This window comes from Camelus dromedarius, chromosome 21, assembly GCF_036321535.1.
Source record: "Camelus dromedarius isolate mCamDro1 chromosome 21, mCamDro1.pat, whole genome shotgun sequence".
NCBI lineage: Eukaryota > Metazoa > Chordata > Mammalia > Artiodactyla > Camelidae > Camelus > Camelus dromedarius.
This window is the reverse complement of record NC_087456.1, coordinates 21,579,932-21,604,500: the sequence shown is the minus strand read 5'-3', so window position 1 is coordinate 21,604,500 and position 24,569 is coordinate 21,579,932. Positions and strand designations below refer to the sequence as shown.

The window sequence follows — 24,569 nt, the reverse complement described above, 5'->3', positions numbered from 1 at the left end:
CAGCATTAATTTCAATAAAAATATCTAAATATTACTTTAAAAATCTTGAGAACCAATGGAGTGACTTCACCTATCAATGGAAGCTTTATCAAAGCTGACATCGCCAATAATGGGATAAAATGATACCACATGTCTCCCTGTGTAATACATTGAAAAGGACATATTACTTTGGTGGTAAAAAAATGCCCAGTCTGAATTTAATCTTAGGGAAATATCTGCTAAGCCAAACTGAAGGATGATCTACAAAATAATCACTGTTGTCTTCAAAAATGTCAATATCATGAAAGAGAAGTTTGAGGAATTGTTAGATTAAAGTAAATTAAAGAAACATTACAACTAAATGTAATGGGTAGTCTTGGACTAGAAAAAAACTGCCATAAAAATGTTATTGGACAATAGATAAAATTTGAATAGGTTTCTAGGTTATAATATTGTATCAATTAAATTTCCTGATTTTGATCATTATACTGTAGTCATGTAGATGGATGTTGTTCTTATAAAATACACACTTAAGTATTTAGGGAACTAGGGATAATGTTTCTGATTTACTCTCAATTCAGACAAAAAGAGTGTTTATGTAGAAGGAAACATACGCAAATAATAATAAAGCAAATACGGTAAAATGTTAAATGATGAACCTGTGTGATAGGTTTACAGAAAACTATATTATCCTTGCAACTTCTCTGTGAGTTTAAATTATTTCAAATTTTTGATCAATCAAGTTATTAACATAGGGTTCATAAAATTAGAACACAATAAATTCAGTATTTTAGATACTGAGACAGAATATGACATAATAAAAAGATACAAGTGACTTGGAAATGCATTTACCCGTGACACTTTCCTAAGTTTTGCTCCAGCAATTGCAGCTGCGAGTCCAGTTAAAGGGCGATTGTCTTCAGTCATGGATCCGGAAAAAAATCCAGATGCAGGGAGAGGGGGAGCAGGAGGCGGTGGAGGAGGGGGGGGTACTTGATTAGGAAGAGGTGGTGGAGGAGGCGGAGGTGGAGGCCCTGAGGATGGAAGTGGAGGGGGTGGAGGGGGTCCTGGGGGAGGAGGGAGCACAGCTGAAGCCTGCGCAGGACCTGGTGGGAGTGGAGGAGGGGGTGGAGGTGCAGGTGGTCCCAAGACAATGCCTGAGAGAAAGAAATGTTAAATAAGACCATCAACGATAGAGCTAAGTGATACTACCTTAGAAGGAGAGGCACCTAGAATAGCCATGCTAAATTAAATTGACTCAAATGTTTATTAAAAATTAAAGAGTTCAACTTATCATCATGTTTAAAATCCAGATCAGTATCAAAAAATACTAAAATTTAAGGCCAAAGTGAAAATTACTTAATGTTAGTTTTATTAACAGAACTTTGTAATATATCATCTAATTCAATTTTTTCATGGATATCTGGTAAATAAACAAAATAAATGCTTATAAAATATTGAGAAGGAGGGGGCATCCCTGAAAAGACAAAGTAATGAATAGGTCGGCAGTTAGTGCCATTTGAAATAAAAGACCCAAAATAATCTGGGCAAACCATAAGAGTTGAGGCGGTAAGTTCTAAAACAGTGGCTGAATTGAGAACATGCAAGGGTGGGTTCCTGGCTTCAATATCTCAAAAATATTCCACATTTAAATCCAACGTGTAAAAAGAGTTGAGAATCACTGAAGTGAAGGAATCTACTAGAACAAAGTAAAACCTCAAAACAACTATCAGGAACAATTAGGAGACAGAATTTGAAGTGCAGAGGTTTTTTTTTGTTTTTTTTTTTTTTTAAAGACTAGAAGACAGGGGATAGGAGAGAAATGTCCAAATCTTATAAAATCACAAAGGGAGTGGACAAGAACAAGAATCAGGAGACTGACCCAGTAGGTCTACCCCTCCCTTAAGGCTTAAAGAGGTGTTTTAGGACAAACAAAATGCTATTTGCACACTGGGTGGTAAGGTGTTTTTGCAACTGCTAACTGAACAGTTACACAAGCTGAAGGCATAAACTGCTGGAAGGAGAATATAGAGTGATGGGTTGTCAATCTTCCACAGATCATCAGAGCTCTGAGGACACAGGAGGCAGGCCGTTTGACCTTGTCAGCCTAACTGTGCCTCTCCTGTCCTGCATTACAGTGATACTGAACTGCACATACTAGAACTGTGATTCAATGTTTAAGTAAATTCAGTAAGTCAACATGAAAAATATACACTCACAGCCCTTAAGAACTAAGATTTTTTTTTTAAAGAGAAGTATTTAAATACAGACCATAACACTGTCTTTGTAAGAACAAATTTGTTGTCATGTTCCTTCCTGTTAATTCTTGCTAAATCCTTTTTAACAAGGGAGGGGTTGCTAAGCTCTTCTTCTTTACTTATAGAGCCAGGTCCTTCTCTATTTACAAATAATCCACACTTAGAAGATTACATCCTCCCTCCTCTGTTACCATGAAGGCAAAGTTCAGGCATGGGGACTGGGGGGATAACTGTAGAGGATGCTCTGCTCTCTCAACTATCCCTTCAGCCTTCTACATCTTATAATTTTGGACCATGGAACCCTCTGGGGCACAAATCAAATCTGCCATCTCTCTACCCCTTGTGCAAAGTTGGGCTGGGCTGCTGCTCCCAGGGTTTATGGGGGCACCCACCCCTGAAAGTCTAATACGGGAAGCCCAATATGTACAGGAGAGGCCCAAATGAAATAGGGTCCAAGAGCAACAGTGTTCCAGAGGAGAGCCTGGGATGATATACCTAATGACTGTAGCTGGGCACTAAATATTGTCTCTGTGCTTCCCAGAAATTAAAGGAAGAAAAGTTCGACTATACATTTAATGTACAGATTAATGTGTCAAGTAATGGTCTCCTAGTGAAATTGAAAAGAAATGTACGGAGGCCCTTACCTAGTGGAAAACACCTCCAACCACAACACAGCAGAGGACATCAAAACCTAGTTAACGTGGAAATTGCTCATATTGATCCTCCAAATGCAGTTAATCCAACCAAAAAAAATCCACTTTCAAAAACTTTTTCAAAACCATCCTCATTCTCCTAGGCAATTATGGTTGTTGATGTATAATATTTTCAAGTGACTAGTCGTTAGTAGCGATAAATGGAAGCCTTACCCTGTGGGGCTGGAGTCTCGGCCGGCTGAGAGGCTGCCTGCAAGCCTGGCTCAGAAGCAGAGGAGTCTCCCAGCACAGAGTTTAGAGGAGTCTCCACAGAGGCAGGGGCAGCTGCAGAGGGAGAAGGGAGAACACTAGGCTTGGATGAGGGAGTTGAGGCAACAGGGGTGCTTGGAGGAGGAGAAGCTTGAGATCCACAGTGTGAGAGTGGTGCGAGGGAAGGCAGCGGAGGCGGCGGCGGCGGCGCTGCTGGCCCTGAGGTAGGCGGTGGGGACACTGGGTATGTGACAGAGTCAAGCAGCCCATTGGGTGCTGTTGGTGATGGAGGCATTTGGGGCACAGGAGAAGAAACACAAACAGGGAGGACGGGCCTTGGACCAGTAGCTTTGCCTGGGGGGCTGCTAATCATTACTGGAGGAGATGGAGGGAGGGGCGAAAAATTGGAAGCAGACCAGGCACAGGGCTTCGTAGCTGGAGGCTGAGAAGAGGGTGTGTTCACAGGAGAAGAAGGTCGAGAGTTTTTGTTCAGAGGACGAGGAACTGTAGCATAGTGGGGAAGAACAGGGTGGAAGGCTGAACCTAAAGATGTTGCAAAACGTGTCGCGGAGTGTCGAAGTGGTGGTGTAGGGGGTGTGGAAGTAGGTGGCAAAGCGGTCACTACAGCGTAATCAGGAGTGGCATCTGACACTGGAGCTGAGATGACTTTAGCGTATGATGGAGGAGGTGCTGAAGGAGGCTGGCAACTGGCATACTCAGGAAGTGGAGCATTATACAGGGAGCTGTCGGAAGATGGAGCTGGACAGAGGTGGAAAGCAGCGGCGAAAGACAGGATAAAAAAGGAGAGAGAAAAAGGGAGCTAGTAAAGCCACAAAACCAGCATTCAGACAAAATGTACAAATGTAGACTACAGTTAGTACCAGAGAATTAAGCATATGTGCAAATAACTAATTTCAACCGAGAAGGTTTTAACTTATAAATACATTGAGATCCAAAAGAGGTAAGTTTTCTTTTCATCTAATAAACAGATTGATAAATTAAGTTGATTAGCTTGTTCTTTACCAGAAAAAGATAGTAGTCTTAATTTTCATTATTTAGGCCACGAAAAAGAGATCACTATTACATGAAAAGGACTACAAAGAATGTTCAGTTGTTTTTTTAAACAACAAACAGTGAAATTAGCAAAAAGTTTACTCTGAAGGGCTAGAAACCCCCAAATTCAATGCTTATTTGTGGAAAAGTTTTGTTGGCCATAACACCAGAAAATAATTAGGCAATCAAAACCAAATGAATTAACTCAAACAGCAAACCAATAAACCAGTATTTAATCAACTCACACTGAGACTTTAGTTATAGGCCATATGGAATAAAAATAATTCTTAAATCCTATAATAAATGTTAATTTTAATGAATGTCAAAATACCCCAAACTTTTAGTCATATCTTAACACTTATGTCTTTCAATAAAATTCCATCAGATTTAGTAATTTTCACTAATTTTTCACAATACTAGAAAATATTTAAATTATTAGTCAGTTTTAGAGAGGATTTTTTTTGCCCACTTTTTAAAATTCCTCCTTCAAAAACTTTAGAATACAATCAAGCAGAATTTTTGGAATGCTGCAGTTTTCGAGACCATTTAAGCGATCTCAAAAGGGAAATACATTCCAAACTCATCTAATATAAAAAATTTCTCATAAAAACACACTTACACTTTATAGCCAATTTATGGGGAGTTAGAAGAATTAGAATGCCAGAATAAAAATTTCCAAGAGCTTTCTTTAAGTCTCCAAGCAATAAAAGCAATACAGAGAGGAATAAAAAGAAAATGTTCAAGTAGCAACTGCTGCATATTTTTTTCTAATTTCAAATCATACTGCTTAATCCCAGGCATCTCGAATGTGAAATAGTCTTCCCAATATACAACTACACAAAACGCCATCCGCCATCCAAGCTCAGACATCAGGAACACAGAGTAATTTGTCCACTTCTTACCGGCATTTGATATTCTTCGTTCTCGCTCCCATTCCAACTGCTCCCTTTCCAGCTGCTCTTGTCGCTCTCTTTCTTGCCTTTCCCGGTCCAGTCTCTCCAGTCTCTCGCGCTCCAGTCTCTCGCGCTCCAGGCGATCCTGACGTTCCCTTTCTTGTCTCTCTCTCTCCAGCTGCTCCTGTTCGAGTCGCTCCCTCTCCAGCCTTTCCCTTTCTAACCTCTCCCTCTCCAATCTCTCCCTTTCCATTCTTTCTCTCTCCAGCCTTTCCCGCTCCAGCTCCTTTTGTCGTTGCTGTTCTTGTAGTTGCCTGAAATTAAGAAATTAAAAATACACAACTATGGCTACTTGTCATTAAAAATCTATCCCTTTCACAATGATCCTATGTGAACCTTATTTCTGATTTAAATACAAAGCAGTGTAGAGGGTGCTATCAACATCTCTCCTCCCACATGAAGAAAGATTAGTCAGACAGAGATGACTTACATTTCATACAAATGAAAATAATTTCTCCTATTAGGACCACTGTGGGCTGCTTCACCACATTACACTAATGCCTCACTTTATTCTGTTCTTTTCATGAATAAAGTGTTGCAAATAAATGAAGTTTCCAAGTAACTGAACATATCACTTTAATGACCAAGACATTACTTGAATCATTTAATGAAAAAATTTCTAAATTGTAATTACCTTCCTGAAACATAACATCAAATTTTCACAGTAACAAATTGTACTTTATCATATTAGAAAATACAATGGCTAGTCACAGCAATAGCTCAAAAGTTTGGTGAATGAGAAAGAGTTAAGTGAGAAGAAGGGAAACTTTAAATCACATTAAGTCATATCCAGAAGTCACTATAATTAACATTTTGGCATTCATACTTTCAGACTTTTCCTTATGTAAAAATATGCATATAAACTTCAAAAACCAAATAAAATAGAGTATTTCCCTACCACTCTGAAATCTGTTTTCTTCTCTCCCACTTGATATATTGTAAAAGGTATTCTAAGGTACTAAGTACAGTTTTGCACCTTTACTTTTCATGACTGTTTAGGAATCCAGAGTTTAAGAGGTCTCTCCTAGTATAAGTTAGGCTAATAGTATTACTAATACTACAACAAATATTTATCTTCATTTTTCTTTGAACTCTTTTCTAACTGCTTCTTAAGTATCACCACTAACACACAGATTTGTGAGATGAAAAGATAAACATCAAGATTTTTGATACATGGTCCCAAATTATCTTCAGGGATAGCTGTGCCAATTAACACTTCCCAGCAGCCCAATAGTATATGAGAATGCCCACTTTCCTTTCTCCTCACTGACACTGAATACCATCACTGTTTTTAACCTTTGCTAATATGACTGGTATCACATAATAATCTGCATTTCTTTGATTACTTCTGAGGCTAAGTACTTTGCAGTTTGCTTACTCATTTTTGTATTAGTATTGACTGCACATGTTCTTTGATCAGTTTTCTCTTGGGATAGTTAATATCCCATATTCATTTGAAAGAGTTTTTTCTATATTAAAGATAATAACCCTTTGTTACACATATTGGACATACACACTTTAATTTTTATTATGGTTTTTTATGTCTTTGATTTTAAGTTTTATTTTGTAATATGGCTTTTAATTTTTATGCAGGAAATCTAGTAACATTATTCCTTTAAGTAATGTGCCTTTGCTTTCCTTCTTAGGCAGCCCTGTCTCACAAGAGGATTATATAATTACTAATACTTACTTTTCATGTTTTTATTTTTCACAATAAAATCCTTAGTTCATTAGAAATTCATCTTGGGTTTGACATGTGAAGTAATGATCTACATCACAGCACCTTTTATTGAATAGTTTACAGCCCTAATTTAAGATGGAACCTTTACATGTGTTGACTGTTACCGAACTTCCAGAATGTTTTGGAGGATAGATCTATTTGTTTGGCATGGCACCAGTATCTTGATACCTTGATAAATTTACCCTTTCTGCCAAGACCAATCCTATTAATAGTTTATTAAATCTGAAGATCAACTAGAAAAACATTTGTATCTTTTTGTCTCCTTATTTAAGAAAGTACAGAATGTCTCAATATTTGCTCATAATTCAATTAAAAATCTTTACCTGTAGGACTTCAAACACTGACTAAGAAATCTCTGTGATTATATTAAAACTTGCAGAAGCCTACTGTATGTGGTTCTAGAATAAGTTGCTTTTTGCCTTCCATACATAACATAACAGAGCTGGAAAATGTCTCCAAATATCTACCTGGACTTTGATTATTTTGCTGTAAACATTAACTCTTTCTAAAATTAAAAAAAAATTATACTCCTCTTACACATAATGTATTTCATAGCATTGTGGGTAAGATGAAAATACTGACAACTAAATAATAAAATCAGATTTTTAGGATATAGTACTGACTTCATTATGCTATTTGATAAATTACTAGCTGCCAAAGTTTCTGAGGGATAACAATATCACTATAGGAAGGAGGGTAAGAAATGAGGTATATTCAGAAGAATATTTTTAATAACAAACTAGACATAAAGTTGTTATTTTTGGATAACTTACATCTAATGAATAAACTTAGCTAGGGCTTATATTACATTCAAAACACAGAACAGGCAGCAAAAAGTAAGAGAATTTTAAATGTAATACTCTAAGCAATCTATTGGGTCTAGAAGACAAAAGATACACCCATATTATTCTTATCAGAATATATTTGAAAACAGAAGCTATGGGAAAGTAACTCTGGAGTAATGAAGCTGCACCAGATCTATAATAAAAAGATCCAGTTTATTAGGTCCATTTACTTTTCTGTGTCATCTCTTTCATTTTATCTTATCAAAATAATACAAGCACATAGTTTTTAAAGTTTGTAACAAAAAACAGCAGTTCATTGCTCCAGCCATCTCACCCCAGTTTCTAACATACTTGAGATAATTACTGTCAATACTTTTGACTGTTTCAACTTCATATATGTCAACTGACTTACAAGAAGACGTCTCTTGTAACTCCCTCACCACACACAGGCTTTTCCAAATATAGTCGTGGGAGAACACTGGTTTCTGGTTAAATCAGTATTTAGAGTTTACGTTATTAATGTGATAATGCAAATACTGTTCACAGCTGAACAAGTATTCTAAGCCTACATTTCATTTCTTATCCACGTTCTTAGTGCCCCCCCCAAGTTAATGGCTGCTTCTCTAGACCATATAACACTCTTTAATATAAAAAGTAAGTTTAAGGCATAAAGTAAAGTGTATCTGAAAGAATAATTAAATAATGGCATGACTTAAAAAAAGTGTTCCACATGTCATAATAGTCTAGGGTTTTCAGTCTATAAGAGAGCACCTACTCATGTAGGAAAAGAGCATACAATGAACGCCATGTTCACTGATAGGTGATTGAAGTAGGCAGTTCACACAGCTGCAGGAGATTCTGCTGACTATATTATTTTCTTGATTTGAAAGTACGAAAGATGCAAGAAAGGGAAGTGTTCAAAGACTCCAATTTTTAGCCTGCTCACTGAAAAGAAGCACATCTAAACATATTTCCCAAAGTTGTGTGTCAAACAGAAAACCCAAGGCTTACAAATCTTTAGTGGAATGAGTAATTCCCACCTAAATTGGGTGGTATATTTAAATCTTCCGACTTTCATGTTTTGACTTCTAAAGCAAGACATTTGTATATCTTTTTAGGGGAACAGTTTCCAAATTTATAAACTCTGCTTTTCTTAGAAATATCACTGCCAACTCACATACTGGAAATGCACATGACTTTTTTCCCTAGAGTTCTGTCTACAAATGACTGTTTTCATTTGAAGACTTTTTCAAAGTACAAGGGCCCTAATTCTGAAGTATGGAAGAAATCTGGAAGACTAACTTTTAAGTTAGGATAGGCATTTTACAATAATTTGAAAGTTTGAGAAAAAATTTTTTAGAAAAAATAGTGCAAAAGACTAATCTTACAACCACCAGGAGCATTTTTAAAATATCAGAAATAATTCTTCCCACCACAAATACCTACTTCTTCCCTAAAAAATTTATCCCCAAAATGTAAAGAGATGCACAAAGCACTGAAAAGCAATGAAATTAATATCTCTTTTACATATTCAAACACATATTTAGTTGATGTTAACTCAAAGACTTATTTTTCTTAGAGCAAGCAAAATCTATATAACAATTTTAAAGCACATTTCATTCAGCCTTATGTATAACAAATAGTGCCAGGTGAAGAGTGATTTAAATTTTGACATAATGAAAGAGGAAGGCAGACTAGGAAAAATATTCTGTGATAATAATATTTAGTAACACTTTAATGGTACTGACATTTGTCAGAAAATAAGACTGCATCAATAAAATGTGGGTGAAATACTTCTCTATTAGTCAACAAATGAAAAATGGATAAAACTATACAAGATAATTAAGTTTTAATATTACCAAGCTCCTGAGACAGGAGACAATACTTACAAGAGAAGGCGGTCAACTCTTGGTCCATCTTGCCTCTGAAGGCTAACTGAAGGGCTGTACACTTTCATTGTTCCAACTCCCCTCTTCTGTGCTAGGGTTATTATTCCCCTTTTATAACTTACAGGTAGTAGTTGTGATTTGCAAACTATTTATAGATATTAACTAAATTAAGTTCCATGTTGAGACTAACACAGGACTGACTCATGTTTCTTAGAATATGTTTTTTCATCACAGTCAGCCAAGGAAGCCAAATTAATAATATGAGTAGGAATCAAACACTGATATTAATAAATAACACACAACATATGAATAGAAAACTAAACCATACTATCATCATGTTACTACAGCAAAGGTACTGGACTAACAAGATTTAACATCTAAAGTAAATGTTCGTTTTATTAACTCAATTTTACCCTCCTTAAAAATGAAAAAATTAAACTATAAAATATGTATATAGCTTAAAAAGTCAAATAGTATCACAAAATTTATAGCAAAACACTAATCCTCTTTCCAATCCTCACCACTTCTGATTCCTCTCACCAGAAGCAACTACTTTCAACACTTCGGTATTTATCTCATGTTTCTAAATACAGTAATTTGTTTAGAACTAATACTTCTTAGTTTTCAGATTTATAAGTTATCTACTGACTTTCTACTACAAAATGATTTAACTCTTACACCCCTAACCCCTCAAAACCTTTCCTTCCTCATTCTCCCAATAATATCATGGATGTACTTTGGATGTATCAGCATTCACTTAACTTACTCATGGCTGACCACATTTACTTTTTAGAGCAATTCCTTTCTTACTGTGTTGTTAAAAATGGCTACTTTTTTTACATTTGTTTCTTTTTCTTGATACCTACCCATATTTCACCCCACATGCTCCATCAGAACTGTAAACCCTCTCAAAATGGTGAAACATATCAGCTGATTCACTTTTTGGTTTATTTTGTTTTTCCCTCAGAAACTCTGGTCTATCCTGCCTCTGAAGGTTAATTGTAAGACCACACACTTTCATCGCTCCAACTCCCCCACTTCTGTGCTAGGGTTATTATTCCCCTTTTATAACTTCCAGAACTGCTAGGTCCTGAGGTTTTGCTTTCCTCATAGTCATCCTGGGAATTCTTTCATCTCTTTCCTAAGTTGGATTCCTTGTTTCTTGGCTCCTCCTATGGTTTCATCATTCTTGGTTTACTCTCATTTTAATAGAATACATCTTCTAGTAGCTTCCTAGGAAATTGTGCAGAGGGAGAAGTTTTACACTGGAAGTTTAGATTGGAAATAATTTCTCAGCAATTTGAAGCTCCCCCTACTTTTAAAATCTCCTATCATAGTATTCTAGAATTCCACAATGATATGCCTTGGTGGTAGGTCTTTTTTTATGTTATTTCTACTTACTAGGCTGCACACTTGGTGAGTCTTTTCAATCTAAACCAGGGGAACCTGGCAAACTACAGTCCAAGGCCTAAATCTGGCTATACTGATCATTTCCATATTGTTTATGGCAAAGCTACAAAGGAAGAGTTGAACAAATGCCAATAAAGAACTTGTGGCACACAGAGTCTAAAATATTTACCATCTGGCCCTTTTCAGAAGAAGTTTGCAGATGTCTGATCATGATCAAGTAACTGAGTTCCAGGAAATGTTCTTATACTATTTATTTGCAGAGTCCATTTCTTCACATTTTTGTTATTTTTCCTCCCTTAACCTCCTATTATTTGCTTGTTGGACCTCCTAATCTGATCTTCATATACTATCTCCTTTACAACTATTTTCAGGGCAATTTCCTAACCCTTATTTCTCAAACCTATTATTAAAATTAACACTGTTTTAAAAAAAATTTCTAAGTACATTTTCTTACAGTCTGAATGATTCTTTTTAAGTAACTACAAATGTTTACTTTATGAATGAAATATATTTTCTTAGTTCTCTGAAGATATTATAGTGTATTTTTAGGTTTTCTTCTACTCCCTGTTATTACATCTATTTCCTCCAATTTCAACTTTTTCTGGCTGTTTTGACCTGTCTTCATGTTATAGAAGTTGTCCTTAAAGGTCTGATGATCCTTGGCTGTCCATTCATATTTATATGTGGTACTAAAGCTGATCAGAAGCCCTTAAATAAATGAGTTTCACTGGGAGGACCTCGAGTATCAACATTTTTGTCTTTTTCTCTTGGCCAAGCCGATTTTCCCAAAGAAAGCTTGTCAGGTTTCTTACCTGAGTCCTACAGGTCTGGCTGCCAAGGTCTGGGAACTGAGCAGGAGAAAGGGATCAACTTGGCTAACTTTCACTAATTGCTCTTTTTAATGTGGGATTTCACCCACACCCTCACAGCAGTGCCTACTATACCTCGGTCTAGATCAGGACTCAGCAAACTTACCGTAAAGGGCCAGATAGTATCTTTGCGCACATTCTTTTTTCTTTAAAAAACAAAAACAAAAACAAAAACAAAACAAAAACCTCTGCAAAAATGTAAAAGCCATTCTTAGCTGTTAGTTATGCAAAAACAGGCTACAGGGCTGGACCTGGCCAGTGAGCTGTAGTTTGCTGACCCCTAGCCTAGACTGCTGTGCTGTCCAAAATGGTAGCTACTAGCCATATGCAGCAACTGAGCACTTAAAATGCTCCTAGTCTGAACTGGGATGTGCTCTAAACATAAAAACACACACCAGATTTTTCATACCTAATATGAAAAAAAGGAGTGTAAAACAGCTCTATAATTCTGTATGAATTACCTACTGAAATATTTTAGATATACAGAGTTAAATATATTATTAAGCTTAATCTCACTCGTTTCTTTTAAATTTTTTAAAAAATGTAGTCACTAGAAGACTTTAAAACGACATGTGGTTTGCATTATATTTCCAATGAGCTGCACTGGTATAGAACATGTCTAAAAGAGAATAAATCTCTAGTCTCCTGCTTGGGTGTTGTGGAGAAAATCTGGATATCTAAACACTCCTAATAAAGACTTTTTCCTTTGCTTTGCTCTTCCTTCTCATGAAGGTTGGTAATTCTTGGCATTCCTTGGCTTGTAGAAGCATCACTGTAGTCTCTGCCGCCATGTTCACATGCTGTTCTCCTTGTGTCTCCATATGGTCATCTGGCTTCTGTAACTTTCTCTTTTTCTTATAAGGACATCAATCAGACTGGGTGGTGGGGGTCCCACTCTACTTCAGTATGACCTCATTTTAACTAACAAGTCTTATTTCCAAATAAGGTCACATTTGGAGGTAGTGGAGATTAGGATATATCTTTCCTGAGGGACACAATTCAATCTCTAGTATCACTCATCAATAAAATTTTAGAAACCAGACAGTAGATGGTCATTTCTTATCCTCACATTGTGTAACTGATGCCCCTAAAGTGCAACTGATGTTCCTCAAAGTGCAACTGATCTTCCCAAACAAATCAGATTCTAAATATGTTAAACTTTTAAGTAATTCCTTTCCTTTTTGTAACTGCAGTCAGAAGCCAAGAAAAATAACTTTAGGAATAAGAATTTTTACCTATTGATTAAAATAACCCATTTATGATTTACAGTTCTGAAGAAAACCCTATGGAGTTTATTATGCACACCATACATATATATGCATACGTATACCGGAGGAGCACATCACTCACGTCATTCTCCTTCTACCCCATTCCATTATTATTAGCTCACCAAATACAAATCATTTGCCAGTCTTTAAAAATCAATTAATGATATATTAGGTATAATAGTATAACAAAAATGTAACATCATTTATTATAATTTAAACTTTATACTGAAAACAGAACTACTAAAATATTACAGGTGAATATTACAATGCAAATGAATATTCTTTTTCACTACATTTTCTAGTAATGGCACAAAAAGAGCCGGCTAAATAGCCAAAGTAATGACACAATTATTCAACTTATGAAATAAAAGTTGTCCTTGAGGGTATCTTATACTTCCAGGAAAAAAAATCAGGCACAAGAAGATTTATTTTTATATAAATAAGTGCATGAGATAAATTTTGAAAATATAATTTTTACTGGGAATCAAACTTCCTACTAGAGCGTGCTGTACATCCCTCTGCCATTGTGTTTTCTAATCTACAAAATTAGATCCAGCCATGCAGAGCTGCTGTCTGAGATAAAGTGAAGACCAGCACTAAGTGTCTATATAAAATTTAGTGGCTATTTTGGAGTTTTGTAGTATCTTTTTCCAACAATCTTTTAACCATAAGCAAAAATAGATCGTTTGGGAGGTAGGTCAAAGGAAATTGGCATGTACCTTTCTTGTAACTTGAAAATACTGAAGTGTTAAAAAGCAAGAAGCCTTTTTATTATATGACAAGTTCAGGAAAAGAATATTAAAAGGCAATTTTATTTAACTGCACTATCAGTCCTGGAGGGGGCAAGAGGGGCAGTGCTCATGTCACATGGTTGGTTTGCACTCCCTTAGCCCTTACATACATACATACACATTCATTCATTCATTCATTCATTCATTCATTCATTCATTCATTCATTTATAATAGAGGTACTGGGGATTGAATCCAGGACCATATGCATGTTAAGCATGCGCTCTACCACTTGAGCCATACCCTCCCCGCTGAGGTAATTAAGATTTGATTGATTGATTGATTGATTGATTGGATGCCCTTACACACAGACTTTTTCTGCCTGGAATGCTTTTCCACTGTATGACTACAAACTCCTACTTCACTTCCTCATCAAGGCACAGCTCAAAGAGTACCACCCCAGAAACGCCTCCCACCATCTCCCAAATAGCACAGACAGAAAAGCCCAGACAGCATGGAAAGAGTGTGTATTATCTTATTTAATGGTCCCAACAACCTTATAAATTCGTATTTTCTGCCTCTTAGGCCCAACACCTACATATAAATGAATTTAGTACCAAGAACTTCTTGGCTTTTTATTCGAAACTTAATTCGGGTCTCTACTCTCAAGCAGCCTATAATATTCCCTGCAGAGGTAAGGCTCATATACAAAATAAACAACAAACAATAAAATACAAAAGGGCCTGTGATTAAGTTATAGGAGTTCAGAAAAAGCCATTCAAAAAGCTGGAAAAGAGTCTACAGAAAAATGACAACACAGAAAGGCTGAGAACAGCCTGTCAGAAGAGGTAAATGCTACCCAGAGAAGCAGAGAGGAAGAAACAAGTATGCTGTACAGACAGTCCTGAGAGAGGAAAGAAATACACACAGTGGGTTCTTAAATATCAGAGAGTTAAACTGGATGTGATGAGAGTTGGCCACTGGGAATGTGAGCAGAGAAGTGACAAGACAGGAGTACCTGGATCCTTACTCAAGTTGGTGTATTTGAACAGTCAAACTGTCTCCCCCAACTCCAAGATTTTACTGGAACTCCAGAAAAATAATAAAAATGTGTATAAACAAACCCATTACAAAGTAGAGAACTGTGCAGAATGGTCTTCAGTAGACCAAATTTGTCATTAAATTTCTGGAAGACAATAAGGGCAGGGAGGAGTTATATGTCTAGAATTCTTTCCCAGTTCCTATGGGAAAGTACATCCAATTATCTATTCAACATCTCTACTTGGAAGTCCAATGAGCGTCTTAACATCTTCAAAATTCATCTCTGATCTGCCCCCAAAAAACCTACTACTCACAGCCTTGCTCATCTCAGTTAATGGCAAGTCCGTCCTTTCCACTGGCTTAAGTAAAAAACCCAACTCCTCCCATTCTCTCACCTTCTCGCATACAATCCACCAGGAATGTTAAGAATCTATATTCTCACCACTTCCATTACCTGGTGGAAGCCACCATTACTTGCTGCCCAGTTTACTTCAATGGCCTCTTATCTAGTGTTCTTGCTGGGTTGTTATCACAACCCTGTACCTACTTCAATTCGTGTTTCTCTATGGTTTGGTCTTAATAGGGCAGCCGGACTAATTCTGTTAAAATGTTAAGCCAGATCATTCCTATCAAAATCATCCAATGGTTTCTCATTTCTCTCAGAACAAAAGCTAAAATCCTTCACAATCGTCTGCAAGGTCCTGCATGACCCGACTCATTCCCTCCAAACTCCCCCACTACTCTTGTTCTCTCTGCTCCAGCCTCTGTGGCCTTCTTGTTCTTCCCTTTACACACGCGCACAATCCCACTTTCAGGCTTCGTGCTGCCTGCGCCCTCTGCAGCACTGCACTTACCCGGACACCCACTAAGGCAGTTTGCTTCTTTTCATCTCAGTAAGATCTACTCTGACCAACCGATTTGAAGGTATAACCAGCACTTCCCCTTGCCCCTCTGTACCATATCCTCCCTTCACTCAGCTGTATCTTTCCCCACAGCACTTACCACCTTCTACTACCCTATGTCACGTTCACTCTATTCTCTGATTAGGGTGAGGCTTTTTGTCCGCCACTCCCCACCCTGATATAGTGTAAGCACTTAGAACAAAGCACTTAGCCTGGAACATAACTTGATTGAAGACTGGAGGCATCCGAAGTCCAGAATACATACTGAGAATGGCTGAAGCAGACAAGAGAAGAATTAACAGACACACACACTGTCTGAAGAGAACGCACCAGTCATCCCTCTGCTTCCTTCCTAATGGATGGAATGGCATTAACCACAGAAGACTGTTCTCTAAACAAACTGAAAACGCTGCGTCAGGTGAATTAGGGCATCTGGGGGAAATGAAGGCAGCTCAGCTTTGTGGGGCTGAGGCCTGTCTGCTCCCTGCTCTTGCACCCGAAAGGAGAGCCTGTCAGTCTGTATGCCCAGCCACCTGCATAGACCTCCCTGGCAGCCCTAGGTCTGGGAAGAATGCTGTCCGTAGACACCCAACCCCCATGGTGGAAGAGCAAACCCAAGCTAAGTATTGACATCATTCAAACTCCTTTTTTTAGAAACAAAGGAGACCACTGAAGATTACCAGATATTTGTGTAAAATCAGTAAGGCAAACAACACCACTCTACAGAAAGGAGATAATTCGAGCAAAGGAAGAGGAACAAGAGAGACTTAAGAAATCATGAATTTAGAACAGGCTGTTTTGGAAAAGGAATAATAACCCCCCTACTAAAAGCTCTTGGAGAATAAAATTAAATTATAGAAGATCTACTACTGTGCTGTCCAATTAGGTGGCCATGAACCATATGTGGCTCTTGGACACTCATAATGTGGCTAGTCTGAATAGAAACGTGCTGTAAGTGTAAAATACATACTGAACTTCGAAGACTCAGTATGAAAAGTAGAATGTACAATATCTTAACAATTTTTATGCTTATTTCATGTTGAAATGATAATATTTGATATAATGGGTTAAATAAAATGTACTATTAAAATTAATGTCACCTGCTTTTTATTTTTGCTAATATGGCTACTAGACAAATTTTAATTAAATATGTAGCTTATATTTCTACTGGATAGTGCTGGTCTAGAATATATGATTTTAAAATACCATCAAGAATACAGAACAAAGAAAGAGGCAAAAAATGAGAAAAGATAAGTATCATAAGGAAATAACTCAGAAGGCCCAGCATTTGACCAGTAGGATCCCCAAAAGAGAATAGAGAAAATAGAGACAAAGAAATGGGTAAAGAAATAAAATTTAAAAAAATTTTTTAAGAATTGTGAATAACTTCAAATGGAAAACAGTCCACTAAGTATTGAGCTTAATAAATGGGGGGGGGACCCTCAAACCAGAAACATGACTAGTCATATCTTTGTGAAAACTCAGACTGTCATGGTTAATAAGGTTTAAAAAGATTCTAGGAAGGTGGGGAAAGGATCACCTACTAACATAAAGACAAAGATTTAATGGCAGTAATACAAAGACTGCAAATGTATAAACCTTGAAAATGGTATGCCTGCCAAAACTAGGTAGTAGATGGAAGAAAGGGACAGGGAGGACAGCAGAACTACTGCATTCCTCTCACAGAGTGACGAGTTAAAGAGATATTGCCCAAGATTAAGACACAGGTTCAGTTTGAAAAAGAAATCAGAAAAAGAACCAAAAACAATAACTACTCGTAATTGGCAGGGGAAGTGAAGAATTCTTCTAGTAGTCAATAGCTAATATCTGTAATACCATTAATCAAGAAACAGAAATATAAACATACTATATATTATTATGGAAGAACTCATCAAAAGTCCTAAGAGTCGAAATGGGTAAAAGCAATTAAATCTGGTGATTAATATGAGAGGAAGGCATACCTGTGTAGCAAATTACCCTTCCCCATTTTCGGCCTTCCTGTATTGTTTGTGCAAAGAGTTTAAGAAAAATTAATCTGGCAGTAATAACGTAGGAATAGCTGAAAGGGATCTAGGTTAAAGACAGAAAAACTAGAAAACTACAGCAGCATATCAACGAATAAATGCTGGAGAAAGTTATTAGTAATGAGAATGTCAGAACAGTAAATCCAACAAGATTTCAGAGACAGAAATAACAAAACGTACTTGAATAGACATTGTGAATGAAGATAATTATACAATTTCTAAGCTGAAAACTTGGGAGAAACATTAAAGAGAAGTAGGAATGTACATTAAGAATGAAATCATAAGGGTTTAAACTGAGGCTCCAAATGGAGGAGCTCTACAGTAGAAATCCCCATTGTTGTGATCTTCTGAAATAGCATGCAGGTTTTCACACATAAGGGCACACACGTGTGCATGGATGCACAATCATACACACATATCTGAAGGGTGGGGGTGGGGGCACTGGATGGAAGAGGGCAGTGGTTCACTACTTCTACCAAATTCTCAAAAAGACCCATGTCACTACTCTCCATTTAGCTGGAAATATGGGTCTGGATCTCCACTGGACGATAGGGAGCTGTAGATTTGGAAGCCATCAGCATAAAAGTTAAAAGAAAACTACAATATTCAACCAAACCATCAATTTTTCAAAGGTTATACTGTGTACAGAAAGAAAAAACAAAGATAGCTAAGTGCAAAGCCTTATATAAGAAAAGAGGTAAAGAAAAGGACAGAAATGGAGAAGAGTTCGCAAAAAGAAGACACTCCGAAGTACCAAAAGGAAGAAAGAGAAGTGGCTCATGTGGACTAAGAGAAGAAATTTAAACAAGAATAAGTCAATGATGGAAGCAGCATGTCCAATAGGTTTGTTGAAAGACACAAAGCAGATTTCACGAGATTAAAAAGGAAATGGGTAGAGAGAAAGAAAAGCGATGAAGATGAAATTAATACTGAGAAGAAATTTGGTTGGTATCTTTTGGCAGAAGAAAGAAGAGTCTGTGCATGACTATATGGACAGAAAATAATTTTAAAATTCATACCAATTTTTCAGAAATTTAGGTTTCACTCTTCGAAGGACTGAGTTAAAGTCTTCAACTAAACAAATAAGTAATATAAACAACATCCCCAATTTTCAAACCCTTAAGTATCTACTCACATACAAACAGAAAACCTCAAGTCCAGATGCACACTGCTAGGGGCTAGTACTTTGAAATGAGAAAGAATATACATGAGGTATAGAGTTTTCATAACAATTACTAAAAATTCATCCGATACTCATTTCCAACTAAACTTGCATGCTGCAAGTTCTTGACAACCTTCTGTGAAGTGGATCACCCATCTGTGACCCTTAATAAGCCAGCAGTATCCAGAAGATGGTTTGTTTCTATCCTGTATTGTCCTGGGCTCCAGCAACCATCTCCAGGATTACTTGCTTATCCACTCTCTATCACCAGAGATTATCTATTATGTTCAGGGTTTTCTCCTGGTTCTTTCTAGTTTTCTGAAAATGTGTTACTCTCAATGAAACTATGATCGTTTTTCATTAATTACTTCTCTGTGTGTGTCTATGTGTGAGAAAGAGAGAGAGAGACAGTATCATTACAATTTCTAACTCTTACAGTTATTCTACTATGTTTAAAACTTTAAATATGGAACTGAAATTATTATATCCTTCAAACTTTCCTTATTTCTACAGAAACTTTATTTATATATGTTGCAGCATCACTCTAAAGAGAAGATAGATTTTCACCAAATTTGAGGCTATTTCTGGAGTGATCTGAGTATATAAACTGTGGCAAGAACGAAATTCATTTTGGGAGATCCTGGAGGGCACTCCTCAAGAGCTAAGTAGTTATACAGCAAAGGAGCCAACACAGAACCATAGCAAGAGATTCTTTTCACCATCTGTCAGGGAAACATGACACATATATTAAGACACTATCAAGAATATGAAGAATGCTTCAAATGTGAGATCCAAGTCGAAGGTGACAAGAAAAAATGCTGACTTGCCATGGAGCAAATGCCTCTTAATTGGAAAATTCCATCTATATGAAGCTTATAAACCAGAACAAAACAACGGTGACCTACTAGTGACAAAAAGCAACATCAACATCTCTAAAAAGTTTTCATTTGTTTAAAATGGGATACCTAGTTTGACCAGCTCAATTTTAGTTACTGAATGTGCCTGAATTTTATAAAATTATTTTATTACAAAGTAGCTTATAATTTAGAGACTCTTTGCTAATTCAGAAAAAACTACCCCCTGAGGCTGTATTATAATTTCAATTGTCTTTCTAAACTGCACTGAAATAACGAAGACAATGTTACTGATTTCATTCAACCAGCAGTTTAAGCATAAGCAAAATGCTTTTGTATTCCATTACTAAATCTTGTTCAGTGTTCAATGCCTTACACGAACAGCCAACACTATTTCAACCTTCTAGTTAAATTAGTCATGTGAAAGCCGTAATTATCACAGATTAATTTATAACTGCTACCAAAATAAGACTCCTTGAAGTATAAAGACACTTTGTGTGCTGTTAAGTGCATTTAAAGTATTTTAAATTTACATCAGTATGATTTTTACCAAAAAGGCAGACATGAAATTTTGTAACATCTTTTATCCAGCCTATCAAGAATCTGCTTACTTAGTAATGGTGATTTCAAATCTTTTTTTTTAGGCGGGGGGAAGGGAAGAGTAGGTTTGTTTGTTTGTTTGTTTATTTTTAATGGAGGCACTGGGGATTGAACCCAGGACCTAGGGCATGCTAAGCATGCGCTCCACCACTTGAGCTATACCCTCCCCCGCCTCCAAATCTTAATATAACAATGAAAGTTCAGACGTTCAAACGGCTGATGAGGCAAAATCTACTTTCAGTATCAGATGTTCAGAGTGGTCTTCTGCAGTAGAAAGAGAAAGTGAAAACAATAATTTGTGAATTTACCTTCTCTGAATTTCCAATTCTTCTTGTGATGGGCCATTCTGGACTTGGGCAGGTAGTTGTGAATTTTGTCTAGGCAATGTTGGCCCTAAAAAGGGAAGGAAACATTGTAGATGAACATCATCCTTATACTAAGCTGGATAGAGGAGATAAAATCATGAGAATAACATAAAACCATCACATATTTACAAATGTATCTTCTTTTTATTTAGCAAAATAAAATATAAGCTTTATATAACACACAGCAAATGAAAGACTGCAACATAATACTGTCATTACCTCCAGAAGGTTTACTTGAAACAAATGGAAAACATCAACAATAAAGGAAAAATAAACATTTATATATGAAGAGCTTGAGTAAAACAAGTGTTCAATGAGCATCTGAATAGGCACCTAAGCTTGACATTTTCTAAGACAATGAGACATTCTCTTTGGGGTACTTATTCATGATGTGGAAAGGGAAAACTTAAATGAAAAATCAGAATTCAAAAACTCACCTAAATAGAACACTGGAAATGAAAAACAGGAGAGAGAGAGCATGAGAACCTTATTACTAGACTGATGCATTTATCAAATTTGCCCACTTTAAGTTGCCATTCTTATTTAACGGCCTGGCATTTCTAGTACTGGTGAAAATAAACATTTGCTAAACTTCCATATATAATTAACTTACTTATCTGAATTTTTAAGGTAACAGAGGTAATCGTAATAACTTTTCATTTGGGGTCAAACAAAACAAAACAAAACAAAAAAAACCTGCATTCAAACCAACATGATTCTGTCATGAGAAACTAATGACCATCCATTCCCACATATGATATACAATGCAGACCCATTTTTAGCATTATAAGGAAGGCCACTAAATTATGGGACAAATTAATGTCACTGGATATAAAATTATGTGTATTAAAATGACATAAATAAAAGAATGGACCTAATATACAATGCCTACGGTTACAACAGAATGATCTTGAAATCTAATCCACTAAACAAGAGAATAAAGAAACAGTAGTTATCTTCCACTCTTGCAGAGAAATATGAGTATGATACACTGTACATATTTGTGAATTCTAGTGTGCCAGCAAAGGCCCCTACCAGATATTCTGAAGGTGTTTTGTAGACCACTAATATAAAAACAGTTAATAAATAAATGCTTCTGTGTGCTAAAGCAAATTCTTGTAATCTATGAATTAACAGCACAAAGTATCTATTTTATACTAGCGGAGTAGACTTCACCACCAGAAGGACAAGGCTCATTAGAATACAGTACTTGTATATCCCAAGTGTAGAAAACCAAGTGATTTGAGCTGAACTTACCTACTAATTTTTTTTTCTCAGCTCTTTACACTTTCTTAAAAATTAATCATTTAACTTATCCTCTAAAGACAAATTAAATGACAACTGCAGTGATATATTTCATTAGATTTCCTGAAAGAGCCTATTTTTAGAGCCACATAAAGAAAATATAAAAATATATTAATTCTATGTAATCAAGTAACAGCAACAACAACAAAAAAAAACCCAAAAAGCTTTTAAAATTAAAAATGCACTTAAATGTCTGCATAAATAAAATACATAACTTGTCTAATAAACAGACTGGAATGCTTTCTTTCAGAAATTAACATAATGATGTAAAAATAGACTGTCATATTAAGCCATACACTAATGTTTAGTACTTTCCTTGTCTCTTCTGGCAAAAGGAAGGGCACATACAAGGTGGAAGGGTAAGTTTGAGAAAATATGAGTGGGAGACTTATTTTCCAAAGTTATATTTATCCAAAAATATTAAATGTAAGCATTTAGCATGGGCAACTCACAAGACCATCACGTTTGTGTATTTAACTTAAAACCTCATACTGCTCAGATAATTAAAACAGGTGACTGTCAGTACGTTAGATTTGTCTGGCATCTATCTCAAAGAATTCAATCCTATTAACTTATATCTATAGCAGGCATTATAGTCCAATGATAATGTTAACAGATTACATTCTCCAGTTAAAATCTATTGATGTTAAATTTTAACTCAAACACATTAATTCAAGAGAAAGATGTCAAAATTTCACTCAATTCTATTGACTTTATTTAAAGGTTTTTTTTAAAAAAGAAAAAACAAACCAATTTGATATAACTCACAACAAAATCTGAATGAAAGGTCTATTTTAGCAATTTACAAAAAACTATTCTGGATTTTTTTTAAGTTAAAAGTTTATTCTGCAAACTAGTTTTAAAAGGAGGTTTTTAAAAATTTGGGCAGTATTTCTGGCTGACACTACTAATTATAAAAATAATTTACTACAAGGAAGATCCTTTTAAAATGGGAAGAATTTTGATCCAAGAACAACTGAAGAACTCTCCAAATTCTTTTCTACACGGTTCTTGGTGATAACAGCCTGTTTGTGTTTCCACAGACCTTCTTTAAATTGGAGGCAGAAGAGAAGCCTTTCCCCTTGGCATTTCCTCATATTTATATTTAATGTGGTTACTTTGTTTCTTCTTTATCAATATCATCAACTCACAATAAAAAGCACACTGAAATTCATGTGCATTTAAAAATATATATATATAAATATACTGTGAGTATTAAAGAGTTCTAGATAAATTATGAACTTCAGGTACACGATTACATTCTTCCTTCTTGTCAAACATTCTACTGGGTTATACAATTGGTAAATTATACCAAAGGCACTATACACAACATAAAGCAGCAATTAAGATTAGGCAAGGCTGTCAGCTGCCACTGTATTTTCTTGAATATAACTATTAGTTCCTTCACATAGGTCACATGCCTATATGAGTATCTGTGTTTTCACAGAATGCAAAGAAAAAAAAAAGGTATTCCTAACCAGTGGGCAAGTGACAGTATTTTATGAGCACCATAGGGTGGTTAAAAGTTCTTTTGGAGGGAAAAGGAGAGGAGACAAGTGAACCTGCTTTGTTCCCACTAGAGCATCATAAAGAACAGCAGCTATATGAAGGTTAGTTCTCTCTGTTTTATTACCGCAGCCAAAGACAATGGTTGGTCTTAACTTGTCCTGGCTAGAATTCATGTAGCAAAGTATGTAAATTACTGTCTCTAATAAAGAAAATGTGTCAGTGTCACTGATATGATATTTAATAAATGATGGAAATCAGAGGAGAATGTCTCTCTAAACCAGGAATGAATGGCATTTCAGGCTTGACTTCAATACTGAGTTTTGGCTAACGCACATTTCGCTTATTGTCACATCTTAATTTTCACAGATCTAGTTTCACACTTAGCCACAGACTATTTAAAAACACAGGACTAAAAGACAAATAGGTGTTATTATACACAATACAATCAAGTTTAAACTTAGCAATGTGGTAATTATACTGTTTGTACACAGTTGAATCAATTAAAGGTAATAATGGGGGATATATCTACTTTTTAACACATATTTTTACAACTTAAAAAATTCACCTTTATGAAGGCCAAATCAATCTTTTCTCTGCAATTGGGTAAACTCTACTATTCTGTATGTGGAACTCCACACATTAAGTAGCAAAGTATAGAACATCAAGTAGGTTTTCAAAAAGGGCTAAAAAGAGTCCTAATAACATAAACATGAATAATCACTCATGGCTAGTTCAAAAGATGGCCTGGAAGAACCTCTAGGAGGAGGTAGAAAAATCAGAAATAAAAATTACTACTTAACTCTCAACATGCAATGATTAACTGAGGAATCTGAGTGGGGAGTTTATAAAGAGCCCCACAAGAGGCTTCCTGCTGTAACTGTCACCTGGAGCGACCATAAAATTAAAGCTCAGGTGGTTAAGAAATACATCAGAATTTTCAGTTTTGGAAATTTGTAACATATGCTTCTTTG

The 24,569-nt window shown here is 36.0% G+C and overlaps 1 protein-coding gene across 8 annotated transcripts in view; it reads right to left on the bottom strand.

Moving 5' to 3' along the window:
* Positions 1 to 24,569, bottom strand: part of ENAH (ENAH actin regulator) — a 135,200-nt gene that overhangs the window by 23,775 nt on the left and 86,856 nt on the right. For 4 of the 8 annotated variants that reach the window (XM_064477262.1, XM_064477264.1, XM_064477263.1 and 1 more), the window contains 4 exons: positions 20,728 to 20,812; positions 5,095 to 5,399; positions 3,104 to 3,898; positions 832 to 1,136 (listed from right to left, as the gene is read on the bottom strand). In XM_064477262.1, the coding sequence (XP_064333332.1) occupies positions 832 to 1,136; positions 3,104 to 3,898; positions 5,095 to 5,399; positions 20,728 to 20,812 (1,490 nt within the window). The remainder of the gene's footprint in view (positions 1 to 831; positions 1,137 to 3,103; positions 3,899 to 5,094; positions 5,400 to 20,727; positions 20,813 to 24,569) is intronic. The other 4 variants (XM_064477266.1, XM_064477267.1, XM_031438449.2 and 1 more) reach the window with 1 other exon arrangement.